Source organism: Lepidochelys kempii, chromosome 2 (genome assembly GCF_965140285.1).
Source record: "Lepidochelys kempii isolate rLepKem1 chromosome 2, rLepKem1.hap1, whole genome shotgun sequence".
In the NCBI taxonomy this organism is placed as follows: Eukaryota; Metazoa; Chordata; order Testudines; family Cheloniidae; genus Lepidochelys; species Lepidochelys kempii.
This window is the reverse complement of record NC_136381.1, coordinates 99,344,719-99,359,215: the sequence shown is the minus strand read 5'-3', so window position 1 is coordinate 99,359,215 and position 14,497 is coordinate 99,344,719. Positions and strand designations below refer to the sequence as shown.

The following is a 14,497-nucleotide window of genomic DNA, read 5'->3' as shown; positions in this document are numbered from 1 at the left end:
TCTTGTGGATAGGGGGGATGTCATAGACATGGTATAGCTTGACTTTAGTAAAGCTTTTGATATCATCTCGTATGACTGTCTCGTAAACAAACTAGGGAAATGCCTAGATGGAGCTACTATAAGGTGGGTGCAAAACTGGTTGGAAAACCATTCCCAGAGAGTAATATCATCGGTTCACAGTCATGCTGGAAGGGCATAATGAATGGGATCCAACAGGGATCAGTTCTGGGTCCGGTTCTATTCAATATCTTCATCAATGATTTTGATAATGGTATACAGAGTACACTTATAAAGTTTGCGGATGATACCAAGCTGGGAGGGGTTGCAAGGGCTTTGGAGGAGAGGATTAAAATTTAAAATGACCTGGACAAACTGGAGAAATGGTCTGAAGTAAATAGGATGAAATTCAATAAGGACAAATGCAAAGTACTTCATTTAGGAAGGAAAAATAAGTACACACACAGAAAATGGGAAATGACCGCCTAGGAAGGAGTACTGTAGATAGGGATCTGGGGGTCATAGTGGATCACAAGCTAATTATGAGTCAACAGTGTAATACTGTTGCAAGAAAAGCGAACATCATTCTGGGATGTATTAGCAGGAGTGTTGTAAGCAAGACGTGAGAAGTAATTCTTCTGCTCTACTTCACGCTGATTCGGCCTCAACTGGAGAATTGTGTTTAGTTCTGGATGCCACATTTTAGGAAAGATGTGGATAAATTGGAGAATGTCCAGAGAAGAGCAACAAAAATGATTAAAGTTCTACAAAACATGACCTTTGAGGGAAGATTGAAAAAAATTTGTTTGTTTAGTCTGGAAAAGAGAAGACTAAGAGGGGACATGATAACAGTTTTCAAGTATATAAGAGGTTGTTACAAGGAGGAGAGAGAAAAATTGTTCTTCTTAACCTCTGAGAATAGGACAAGAAGCAAAGAACTTAAATTGCAGCAAGGGAGGTTTAGGTTGGACATTAGGAAAAATTTCCTAACTGTCTGTGTGGTTAAGCTCTGGAATAAATTGCCTAGGGAGGTTGTGGAATCTCCATCATTGGAGATGTTTAAGAAGAGTTTAAACAAACACCTGTCAGGGATGATCTAGATAGTACTTAGTCCTGCCATGAGTGCAGGGGACTGGACAAGATGACCTCTTGAGGTCCCTTCTATCCTCTGATTCTATGATGAGTTCATTTAGTTTGAACCTTTTAAGAGAGATGCTGATGCCCCAGTACACATTTTATGTGTTGCAACTATAGCAGGTTAGGAAATTTTTTTTTCTGCTTTAAAAAAAATGGAAGTTTGGTTTTCTTTGGAAATTGATATGTTTTTAGGGTTTTCATCAAAAGACCAAAAATGTAAATGTTTTATTTCTTTGGCAAAACCCTTGCCCATACTTAGAGCAAAAGTAGCATTGTGCTCAGAGTTAATGAGTACTAGAGCTTGTGTAATACAAATAGATGCAGTTTTTAAATAAATATTACATATTGACATATCAAATTCCTACTGCAAAGCATATGTCCTATTTACCATGGTTGTTTTCAGATATTGAGTGTATGGTTCATGATTTGGAGCATTGTCTTGGGAGGGTTTTGTTATGAATAAGCAACTTGAGAGAAGTGCTTTAGGTTTTATCTATCATAGAAGTGATTCCTTGTAATTCCTCTTGTTCTCCTCACTTAATGCTTGTGTTACTTTAAAAATCACAAATGTGCTGTAAAATGGGGAGTAGGAGAGAATTTTCAAGCTATACATTATTACATAAGGTGCCATTATGCCACCTTCAAACAGCCACTAATACCTTCATCAACAGAAAAAATTAAGTTCCCTGTAGTGGGGTGGTCACCCCTCTCTGACCCTGAAGGGGTTAAAACAGCTCTGGGATAGGGCTGCCTGGGGGAGCCAATAATAAGAGCACCCCTAGAGAGGGCTGCGGCTGGGAAAAGGGATTAAGAACAGCTGGGGCCACACCCCAATCAGGCCACAGCTGGCCCTTATAAGAGGGCTGTGGGCCAGAAGGGAGAGTCTCACTCTAGTGGGAAGGGCTAGCTGTCTAAGAGCAAGAGTAGTGCTGGGGAAGAGCAAAGGCAAAGGGAGCTGGGGAGCCCCAGCCTGGTAAACCCCAGACTGCAGGCCTTGGTAAAGACCCAGAAAGGTACTGGGGCTGCAGAGGGGCAGCCTGGGAATAGGCAGAGGCAGCTGGTCCTAACCCCTTGCTAATGATGAGTGGTCCTTACACTGCAGTCTGCCCCAGTGAGCACGGGTTAGATGATGACTGGTAGTAGCCACTGAGGCAAGGTGGGTTTAGACGGTTGGGTGTTCCCCAGAATGTGGGGGTACGGTTGGGGCAGAAGCCCAGAGTAAAGGGCACCGGGGTCTGGGAGGGACACGGATGCCAACCGTAGGCGAAACACTGGCCTGCAAAGGGCTCTCCTAAGGCTGGAAATAGCTAATTCCCAAGACGACCAGCAGAAGGTGCTGCACTGGTGAGTCTCAACCTCACTACATTCCCCCTTTCAGAAGGGACTTAATTGTAGTAAGAACTGAATATATTAAAATTTTTCCTTGTTGCTGCTTCTATCGCAGTCCAAATTAAGATAGTTTTGGCTGTTATATTTCACTGTTTCCTAAATTCACAAAGCATGTAGTATTATTACTCAAGTTTTAGGTAGAATATAGTAAAATTCAAACATACCTTCACAAATACAATATGACCACATATGCATCTTGAATTAAATACTATCCATAACTGATGCTAAATGTCTTTTCATTTTTATTTTTTATGGGGAGGATGAAAATCTTTGCAAGAAATACTACTGAACATATCATTTCCCCCTAGAAAATATTGTATCAATTCTTATCACTATAAAAATAAGTAAATGTTTGCTCAATCTTGTAACTTACTTGTTTCCCATAAAAAGAAAAGGAGTACTTGTGGCACCTTAGAGACTAACCAATTTATTTGATCATAAGCTTTCGTGAGCTACAGCTCACTTCATCGGATGCATTCAGTGGAAAATACAGTGAGGAGATTTATATACACACAGAACATGAAAAAATGGGTGTTACCATACACACTGTAAGGAGAGTGATCACTTAAGATGAACTATTACTAGTAGGAGAGTGGGGGGAGGGAGAGCGGGGAGAGAGAACCTTTTGTAGTGATAATCAAGGTGGGCCATTTCCAGCAGTTGACAAGAACTTCTGAGGAACAGTGTGTGTGTGGGGGGGGGGAATAAACATGGGGAAATAGTTTTACTTTGTGTAATGACTCATCCACTCCCAGTCTCTATTCAAGCCTAAATTAATTGTATCCAGTTTGCAAATTAATTCCAATTCAGCAGTCTCTCATTGGAGTCTGTTTTTGAAGTTTTTTTGTTGAAGAATTGCAACTTTTAGGTCTGTAATCGAGTGACCAGAGAGATTGAAGTGTTCTCAGACTGGTTTATGAATGTTACAATTCTTGACGTCTGATTTGTGTCCATTTATTCTTTTACGTAGAGACTGTCCAGATTGACCAATGTACATGGCAGAGGGGCATTGCTGGCACATGATGGCATATATCACATTGGTAGATGTGCAGGTGAACGAGCCTCTGATAGGCCACACTTGTCAACTGCTGGAAATGGTCCACCTTGATTATCACTACAAAAGGTTTTCTCTCCCTGCCCCCCACCCCCACTCTCCTGCTGCTAGTAGCTCATCTTAAGTGATCACTCTCCTTACACTGTGTATGGTAACACCCATTTTTTCATGTTCTGTGTGTATATAAATCTCCTCACTGTATTTTCCACTGAATGCATCCGATGAAGTGAGCTCTAGCTCGCGAAAGCTTATGCTCAAATAAATTGGTTAGTCTCTAAGGTGCCATAAGTACTCCTTTTCTTTTTGCGAATACAGACTAACACAGCTGCTACTCTGAAACTTGTTTCCCATAGTTCACAAAATACTTCTATATTCACCACAGAACAAACTTAACTTTCATTATTGTTTTTCTATTTCTACTTCAAATGTGGATTATTTTGGGATTGTCTTAAATGCTATATACCTAATAAAAGACAGTGCCTGCCCCAGAAAGTCTAAGGCTTCTATCCTGCAAGCTGATCCACCTGGGCAGACCCTTGCCCATGTGAACCTGAGAATTGGACTGCACAGACTGAGGTGCAGAGGTGAGGTTTAAATGTGGATAAGACATAAAAAGTGGGTGTAACAAACAAATGGAAGTTGCACGTGGGGAGGGAAGGATAAGCGTAACATTGATTGGGACAAATCATGTTTACAGGGACAAATGATGTGCACGTATTATTGAATCAGAGAAGAGATTTTTATTATAGGTGAAATTGGCTCTTTGGATTCATTTGTGGTGGGCATCTGCTACATGAAGAACAGCATGGAAGGAACTGTAAAGTTGTTTGTGGAAGAAATAGACCAATGGGTGATAGTCTGGCATCATGAATATATTTTTCCATTTCAATTTATAGCCTAGCTATTTTTTTAAAATCAAGGTTTCCAACTATTTTACCCAGCTTTTTTTTTTCTCTCTCTCCCCTCCATACATAGTCAGGCCCACATCCATAAAGGGACTTAAGTGGGGAAACCCATGTTCAAATCCCTTCTCCTCAGAAAGAGGGGGAATTGAACTGGGCTATCCCACAGCCTGGTGAGTTCTGTAACCAGTGGACTAAAGGCTATATGGGAGGGTTGCCTGCCTCCCTCCCTTCTGGTCATTTGTGATGTTTATACATTCTCTGAGAGTACTTTCTGGATCAGGCCCCAGAGGTGCGAAAGGTAGGATAACACCTAGTTTCAGGATCTGCTGGGACTTAGCTCTGAGATAAATGCTTGGACACCTAGACTGAGGTGTTCTACACATGACCAATAGCAGAAATAGGGGATTTTTTTAGCAAAAAATATAGATACTGAGGAATTTTAGGTGCCTCCACAGTGTCATCTGAGCACCGATTTTGAGGATCTCAGTGACATCTATGTTTTGGACTTGGATTCCTGAAGTGGGAGTTAGGCACTTTAAATCCTTTTTCTGGATTTGGGCCTCAGTACTTAAAAGGGCCTCATCTTGTAGCTCCACTCAAGCACCCATTTAAAATCAATAGGAAGGTTCAGGGAGAGAGGCTTCCAGCCAGGCTGTGGTATAATGGGATTATGTGATGTATGGTTATAATAACAGAACAACATTTTGAGTTATATGCACATTAAACCATAAAATCATAGAATATCAGGGTTGGAAGGGACCTCAGGAGGTTATCTAGTCCAACCCGCTGCTCGAAGCAGGACCAATCCCCAACTAAATCATCCCAGCCAGGGATTTGTCAAGCCTGACCTTAAAAACTTCTAAGGAAGGAGATTCCACCACCTCCCCTAGGCACCTGTGTGAACCAAGAATGTACACTTTGTGCATATTGTTCATTTTGAGAAGTAAGATTTTAATCTTAAGTAAAAATTAAGTAAACTCCCCTGAAATTTAGTTATACCCTAATGTATTCAGATGACCTTATTGAGGGGAAATTTTCCATTTTAAATTAATGGCGTTTTGACAATGAAAGGTATACAGGATTCTAGCCTACACTGAGTTGCCCGTGGGAAGAATTAAAATATACTATAGTCACCACTGTTTTTTCAAAACCGTTTCATTAAATGGGAAGCCTCCCTTTTTCAGTTTGCAGCTGAAACTTGATAGGCTGGCCAGATAGAGGCTAATATAAATACATTAGGCATTCATTATGTAAACTACTTACCCATATAAATAAAAGCTTGTGTAGTGAAAGGTTTATGCTGGCCCAGTAAAGCTACCACCTTCCCTACACTGATTATGTACATATACATAATAGGTTTTGCAGCTATAATCTGCAAAATCTTAGAAAAAACATACAACCACCCCAGAGCGGAAATTAAAAGGTGAAGATTACTGTAGTGGCTTGAGGTTTACACCTGCCAAGGCTATCTAAAATGAATCCTCCAGCAGAAACTGATTTGTGGCTAGCTTCCACATATACTTTTCCCTCTAACAGCTTCAATTTTTCTAAACCTGTTTGTAGAAACAATAAAATAAGTAGTATGTGACATTTAACCTGATCACAGAATTCCTGAAATGAAAACCCTACCATAAGGTAGCCCATAGTAGCTGAGGGATACTATGACTGTCACTTTAGTGCTGTTAATTTCCAAAACCCAGCTATTCTGAACAGTGTTCTGGCTAAAATGAACACATGCCATTCTATATTTGTTCTGTGCCTTCCCTCTGAAAGCTCCTTGGGAGCAGGGACCTGTTACTTTTTTCTCACACTTCCCAGCATCCACACCAGGTGCTATGTAAACAATAATATTGTGATGATACTCTCAAACAGTTGCACAGATCAAGAAGCTAGGGGATCTTTAAAGCAACCAACACCTGTATGGCAACACAAAGAATACATCTAGCAAGGGGGAGAATATGGAAGCTTAGCGTTGTAAAAATGTGACACAGCACATTTTCCCAAAACAGCAAAATCAGCTATTTTGTGTCTACTTATACCTTAACCTTTTGTAAATAATTATAGCTTGAAACTTAGCCATATGGATGGCTGCATTGCCCTGCAGGAGATGCGGCCAATCTGCTTATAAACAACCGTATTACAGTATGTTTCCATGCCCTCCCTTTTCAATTGCGCTACATGTTGCTTGTCTCAGAAAGCAAGACTCTGCACATCTGCATGATGGAAGTTGATCCTCAGCTGCCTCTCAAATATACCGCAGATGAGGAGGTTCTTTTTGACTGGGAGAGCGAGCAAGCAGAGAGGGCGAGTGTAACCAATTTATTAAGAGTAACAACTGCCGTCTTGATTTTTGCCTCTAGTAAGGCAAGAAACAGAAAAACCTAGGGAGGATCAAGCGAACAGTCTCCTTGCCAATCTTGTTCCCTCCGTATTCCTTAATACAAGTAGCCCGCTGCTGTGTCCTCCTCACCCAGCAGGATTGTAAACTACATAAAGTCAGGCAAAATGGATGGATTGATGTGCGAATCCCATCGGCCAAGATTATTTCACACTCTTCGTGTGTATGGAGCTGGAACTGACAGACTGCATATTTAACTCTCTATGGCAGATACTTTCCTGCTCCAGGTTACACAGCAGAGGATCCACAGGACAATTGGAAATATGAAAGGGGAAAAGAGGATCTTTGATCAATCCAGGCTGGTTTGCTGTAAAATCAAGTTTTCTTGTCATCCACCTTTTGGGCTTAACAGCTGTGCGATTCAAGGGTGTACTAAAGGTAACAGAGACCTGCTTTACAAAAAGATAAGGTATTTTTTTTAAAGGAGCCAAGTCTGTATATCACGCAGCAGCACCTGATCATCTATTTACCCCCAACGTGTGCAGCCATTTAAGGACAATTAACTCTGCACGATCACGCATTAGTCATTACACTACAGAGGTTGCGTTAAAGCCTCCCCAGAAAATCTGGGAGACAACTGATTTGGGGCAGTAGCCACCCACGTTCTTTTGAAGGGCTGCTTGCAAAACCGAAGTGCAAAATCAATCTTCAGGGAGCATTTTAGAAGCACCAGCAAATTTGCATCGGTTGGAGACATGGTCTTTACATTTAATTAATATTAATGAATGACTTCCCCCCCCCCCACTCCACCCTGCCAAGCCGAACCTCAGGGTGTTTAGTTATTGCCTCTCTATCTGCTTTCCCTCAAGGCAGGGGGGTGAACACTTTTTTTTTTCTTTGCAGATGGAATGAGCTTGAGGTACGGAGAACTGGGGCTTTTGCTTTTTGCATTCGGTCTACCCCCCCCCCCCCAGCCTTTGGCAGCCTGGAAAAGAGAGTTGGGGGTTTTCTATCTGATCCTGGCTATGCTGTGGTCAGGACCTTCCCTCTCTTGCAGTCTGTTCAGCTCCCTCTTCCTCGCCCCAAGCCCAGAGGCAGGGAGGAGGAGGTGATACACGCTCTCTTTCCGTGCCTCAGCTTCGCTGCTGCGGCAGCAGGTGCTGGGGAGCCGGCGCAGCCGGCGTGGGAGCAGCAGGACCAGGGGTGGGAACATCCCCATCCTTTCTCACTTGGGGCAAACACAGCGGTTCTTTCTCTTTCCCATTGCCCCCCTCGCCTCCGCCTTTGTTCCCTCCTCCATTTCCTCCTGCGCCGGTGTCTTGAGGGTGCCAGGGAGGAGGCAACGGGTGCAGACTGGAGGTCCCTGTGGAGAAGGAGCCGGCGTTGCGGACTTAACCTAGGGCTGCTGCGGTGGGAGCTTGCCGCTGCTGGCAGGACCAGGAGCGGGGGAGGAGACTGCAGTTCCTCCCCCCCCCCCCCCCTTGCATTTTCATTTCTCTTTCTTTCCGCCTTCCTGAGTCGTCCTCTTCTCCTCTAGATTTTCCCCTTCTCTCTCTCTACCCCCTTTTCCCCAGTATTCCTCTGCCATCTGTGTTTGGGCTGAGAGCTGGCTGGGGAGGACGCTGGGGAAGGGGGGGTGAAAGATTTCCCTGCCTGTCTGTGGATTGATTGGAAGAGGCGATCGTATCTGCAGCCGAAGGATTAACCGCTAAACTTTTATTGCTGCCTGCCTCTGTGTGTGTGTGTGTGTGTGTGTGTAAGTAAATGGGGGAAGGCTCAGCTCAAAGAGGGAAAGTGTCTTGTTTCCTTTTGATAGATGCAGTTCGTGGGGTGAGGAACAATGAACATTTTCTTTAGGACATAAAGTGAAGGAGGAAAAACCCTTCCCCCCCCCCATTCAACAATCTACAGCAACCCCTCCCTCCCCCCCGTGGAATAAATGGAAGAATCTCCGGGATTTTCTTCTGCTCTTCGCCCTGGACTGTAGGAGTGAGGGGATCTCTCTCTACGTACATCCATCTCTCTATCTCTCCATCCATCGCCGGGAGGATTTGAGCCGGTGCAATGTGCTTTCAGCCGCTTGCCGCTGCTGCTTGACACTATGCAACACGCAGAGAGAGGGTTTTGCAAAAATGGATTTGTTCGATTTTAAAGGATTTCTTCTCTAATAAGGATTGCAGTGCCCACAAATATGACTAAATCTCCTGTTTGGTAAATCTTCCTGCCCCCTCCCCTTTGGGCTCCCTCCCTCCACCCCACCCCTTCAGAGGACCAAGCCCAGGGAGCCGATGACGGACCCATTAATCCTTCCTTCAATGCATCAAAAGAACCCAAAGGTCTGGGAAACGTTGGGCTTGAAATCCTATAGGAAATGCTTCGACCGGCTTTTGGTTTTGTATGAAACTGGTGATTAGGGGGGGAGGGTTGTGCGAGCGACCCCCCCTACTCGTTGCCCCGGCCTCTTTCCTGGCCCCCTTCTGATGTGCTCTTTGCCAGGTGCTTGTCCTCCGGTCTCTTTCTCTCTGGCCCGTCGCCGCCAGTTATGCAGACTCCCTGTCGTACTCAGCGGCTGCTGCTTTTGATATGATTCAAAGATGAGGGTGGTGATGATGATGATCGCTCTGGTGTGATGGGGTTGAGACGGCGGTGATTGTTTGAAGGCGAGGAGGAGGGAGAGGAAGGGCTGCTGCTACCCTTCGCTGAGTGTGTGGGCTTCAGTTTTCCTACTCCATCCTCTCCCCACCACTGGAAGTCCTCCCGTATCTAAATGGAATTAGTGGAGATCGAAGCCCCTTGCGTAAGGAACAGACATGATCCATGGGCGCAGTTTGTTTCACAGTAAGTATCTTTCCTGAAGCCGCTCTGCTTCGCAGGGCAACTATTTTTCCTTCTTCCAGGTGGAGACGGTTAATACTGGGGGGCTCACAGCTTCAAGGCGCGGGTTTAAACTTTCTCCCCCCCCCCCCATGCAGTATAATTGCAAGAGGTGCAGGAAAGACGTAGATATAGCCTGGCGTTTGCAGTGACACATGCACTTGTTTGTTGAGTCTGTGGTGATGATAGGGAGGACTGAGTATACCTGTAATTAGAGAGAGAGAGAGAGTAGCTTTCAAAGTAACCAGTGGGGGTGCAAAACTAGCAGCTAAAGGGTGCTGCAGGGACTGATCGGTATACCATCTCCTTGCTTGTGGGATTCTAACCCGGGTTAACTCTGAGGCTTGGGTTTGAACCCTCAAATGACAGACCCGAGGGATCTTCAGACACGGAGCTAAATTCTGCTCTTCTCCTAAATCACACTGATATAAATCCAGAATAGCTCCATTGATGGCCTCTTTCAGAGTAACAGCCCTGTTAGTCTGTATTCACAAAAAGAAAAGGAGTACCTGTGGCACCTTAGAGACTAACCAATTTATTTGAGCATAAGCTTTCGTAAGCTACAGCTCACTTCATCGGATGCATTCATCGGCATTACTCCGGATTATCGCCGGTGTCACGGAGATCTACATTTGGCCCATGGTAATCAAAATCATTTAACACAATGTGGTGGATTAAAGGATAGAGTTTCAGTCACAACTCGGAATTTACTTTTTTTTTCCCCATCAGACCCTTACATGGGATTTTCAGTGTTGGGGGCGGTCTATTCTGGATGCTAGTATGTGTTCTCTATTGATTTGAAGTGATCAATGGGAAGGAATCAAAAGCCCTGGTGGTTTGGTCTTGGTTATGAAGCTACTCTAACGCTGCGGCGTTCTCCATCCAAAATCCGCTAAGCTTTAGCAGCAGTTCATGTTACTCTTGTAGAGCACAGTTACGTGAATGCTGTGAGTTGCGCATTGACAATGGTTCGCATTCCGTAATAATCACCTGTCCAAACAGGAATAGTAAGGAGCGCCAGGAGATGTACTCGCTAAACCTGACGTGTGTAAAACAAACAAAAGCCTCAGGACCGAGGCCATTTGAAACACGAGTTCTTGTGTGAAAATATCAATGGGGGCTATTGCACGGTATGAATATGGGTGGTCCGGAAATTGTCATTTTCTACCCCCTCCCCAAGAAAAGAGAAGGTGTGAAGGGTTGGTAGTTTAAACTACTCTGAAAGAATATCCTTTAAAGATACAGCTAGCTTGTAAAATAGCAATATTTTTTAGAACTTGTTTTCAAAATTCTTTACTGGGTTAGACCTTACATGTCAAGTTACATTCTTAAGCAACTGTTATGGCCAAATGATAAGACTCTTCAAATATGGATGTGTAATAGAAATATGCACAGGTCCATAATCAGAGGAGCACTAATAAGCCTAATTACAATTCGGCTAGATGATGAGGACTGGGGAGATCAACAAGAAATTAGGTGGGATCCTGCTTTAAAAAAATCTCTAAACCTCCATGATTGCTGATATTGGTGTCTTCCTTTCAGCAAAGCTCCCTGACTAGCAGTTTTGTCTGAGTAAAGATAGCAGGATCAGACTTTTCTTTTGGCTTTTTTTAAATATGGGAAAGATTGTATTTGTCCTGTAGTAAGAGGGGAGGAAAAGGGGAAGGCATCAGGTTTTACAGTTGATTTAATATGCAAAATATTGTGTTTGTAATCCAGTAAATGTAACCCATTGGCAGATAAGCATATTCATCTTGAGAAATTTCTCCACTGGTTAACATTTATCTGCTTGACAGAAATATATTATCGAGTCTTTGCCTTGAAATTTAAGGGGTAAATTTCCATAATTCTTTAAGCACTGAAGAAAGAAGTGGGATATTGTGGCAATATAAGTATTTTTTATGCTTTAAAGCCCCCAATCCAAATTACTCTATTAAAAGTAAAGGGAACAAGTATTTCACTTGAACAGTACAGCTGTGTTGGATACAGTATATGAGGATTAAGCAGAGTCTCCTTAAGCTTTTCTTGTTTCTTTATTATATTTTATTCCAAGATTATTTTTTACTGTTTATGATCAATACCATCATGCCAAGTTGTAAGCATAGCTCTCCATTTTGCAGCAATGTAGGTAATTTAATTAAAAAAACATTGTTTCTAGTGGTTAGAACTGAAAGCTGGGTTTAAGTGACCTGGATTCTCCTCTCATCTTTGCTGAAATGTCGCTGGGACCCTTCACCTGGCTTCTCTGTGCCACAGTTCCTAAATCTGTAGAGTGGTGATTTTAATATTTAAAAGTGTGTTGAGGGCCTCCAATGAAAGGTGCTATATAAGGATAAGGTGGTATTTGTTAATTATCTAATAATCAGTGTCTTCTGAGAGAGCTAAAAGGTTTACTAGATTGGGAGCTGGGGTGGAAGATCATAATCCCTCTCCATTGACTCATTAGTGATTCCCATTCTCTTTGCAGAGCACAGATCTTTGAAATGCTATGTTATTCACATTTAAAAAATGCACAGCTCCAGAGTCTCAGAATATATACACTTAGAATTAAAACAGTAATAAATAAATAACTTACAAACTGTCCCAGCAGAAAAAGACATTTACACACATGCCATTCAACCCTCACTGTCAGGTAATACTTGGTCTTCACCCCAGGAAAGCCAGGGGTAACAGGAACACCCTGTAGCGTGATCTGGAGTTCACCAAATCTAGGTTCTGGCAGATAGAGGGAGGGAAATTTTAAGGAGTTGGGCCCCCTCACATGAATGCCCTGCTAGCAGATTCCTCCCATTTTATCCATAGAGCTACTAGCTTGAGTACCTCAGATTGAAATTGCCATGGATTCATGAGGATAGAAAGAGAGCCTCTGCAGTTAGCTTCATATTGTAAGTCTAAACCAGCATCTTACACTATCCATAAATTAGCTGGCAACCAATGGAAATCATAGGCACAATTGCAATGTGCTTCCTGCATGGAACACAGCTTTAGTGAATGAGCAGCTGCATTCCACACTAGTTTCAGATTCTGAGATGAGACTACATGTTCAAATATGTACAACATGTTGCAATAAGGCCATGGATGACTGGAGAGATCCATATCTGAAAAAAGCTGCAATTTTCTTGCTAAGTGTAAATTTAAGAATGCTTTACACCATTTGCAACTTCTACTTGCATATCCAGTAGCAGCTGGGGATCCAACAAGACAGCTGGACTGGAAAAGTAATGGTGGATGTGCTCCCAGTGCATTGTTTTTTCATCACTTCAGTCTTTCTTTGAGATTAAACTTTGCCACAAACCTCTGCAAGGCTCGGGTCGGAAGACCTAGAAATACAGATTCAGGTGTTATCAGGGTACTGAAAGCACCACAGACTATATTTTCTCTCCAACTGTCCTAATGGTTTCATTTACACATTGAGTACAAAAAGTGAAAAAACAGAGAACAGTGTGGAACTCTGTATGAAAGAGTTATTGATGTAGATGGCAATTTCCCAGTGCTATCAGGACAAAAAGGAAGGAAACTATTCAAAGGCAACCCTATTTAGGTTTGCTGTGATCCATGAATATATCAGCACATTCTCATGGTCAGCAGTATCAATGGCAGCTGGTAGATCTAAAATAATCAAGATTGAGTATCCATCCTGATTAATAACTGGAAAAAGAACCTGTGCAGTCTTTTTATATGATGCCCAGGCTAAAAAAAGTGAAGAAGGAGAATCTGCGGAACTACAAACCAGTCGGCTTCACCTCAGTCCCTGGAAAAATCATGGAGAAGGTCCTCAAGGAATCCATTTTGAAGCACTTGGAGGAAAGGAAGGTGATCGGGAATAGTCAACGTGGATTCACCAAGCGCAAGTCATGCCTTACAACCTGATTGCCTTCTAGGATGAGATAACTGGCTCTATGGATATGGGGAAAGCGGTAGATGTAATATATCTTGACTTCAGCAAAGCTTTTGATACAGTCTCCCACAGTATTCTTGCCAGTAAGTTAAAGAAGTATGGAATGGATGAATGGACTATAACGTGGATAGAAAGCTTGCTAGATCTTCAGAATCAATGGGTAGCGATCAATGGCTTGATATCTAATTGGCAGCCATTATCAAGTGGAGAGCCCTAGGGGTCTGTCCTGGGGCTGATTTTGTTCAACATCTTCATTAATGATCTGGATGATGGGATGGATTGTACGCTCAGCAAGTTCACAGATGACACTAAGCTGCGGGGAGAGGTAGATACGCTGGAGTGTAGGGACAGGGTCCAGAGCGACCTACACAAAGTGAAAGATTGGGCTAAAAGAAATCTAATGATGTTCAACAAGGACAAGTGCAGAGTCCTGCACTTAGGATGGAAGAATCCCATCCAGTGCTACGGGTTGGGGACCGACTAGCTAAGTGGCAGTTCTGCAGAAAAGGACCTGGGGATTACGGTTAGACAAGAAGGCTAACGACATATTGGGCTGCATTAGTAGGAGCATTGCCAGCAGATTGAGGGAAGTGATTATTCTCCTCTATTCAGCACTGGTGAGGCCGTATCTGAAGTATTGCATCCAGTTTTGCCGCCCCCACCCCTCCCCCCCACACACAAAGGATGTGGACAAATTGGAGAGAGTCCAGCAGAGGGCAACAAAAATGATTAGGGGGATGGGGCACATGACTTATGAGGAGAGGCTGAGGGAACTGGGCTTTTTAGTCTGTAGAAGAGAACAGTGAGGGAGGATTTGATAGCAGCCTTCAACTATCTGAAGGGGGGTTCCAAAGAGGCTGTTCAGTGGTGTCAGATGGCAGAACAAGGAGGAATGGTCTCAAGTT

The 14,497-nt window shown here is 43.3% G+C and overlaps 1 protein-coding gene across 16 annotated transcripts in view; it reads left to right on the top strand.

Annotated features, from left to right (window-relative positions):
- The first annotated feature begins 8,312 nt into the window (after positions 1-8,312).
- The window catches only part of NETO1 (neuropilin and tolloid like 1), an 86,191-nt gene continuing 80,006 nt past the window's right edge, over positions 8,313-14,497 (top strand). For 12 of the 16 annotated variants that reach the window (XR_013635326.1, XR_013635325.1, XR_013635327.1 and 9 more), the window contains exon 1: positions 8,317-9,658. Coding sequence is in view for 13 of the 16 variants with exons in the window: in XM_073331743.2 (XP_073187844.1) it covers positions 9,631-9,658 (28 nt within the window). In the remaining 3 variants the exon portion in view is untranslated. Of the gene's footprint in view, positions 9,659-14,497 lie in introns of all 16 variants that reach the window. The other 4 variants (XM_078851585.1, XM_078851584.1, XM_073331753.2 and 1 more) reach the window with 3 other exon arrangements.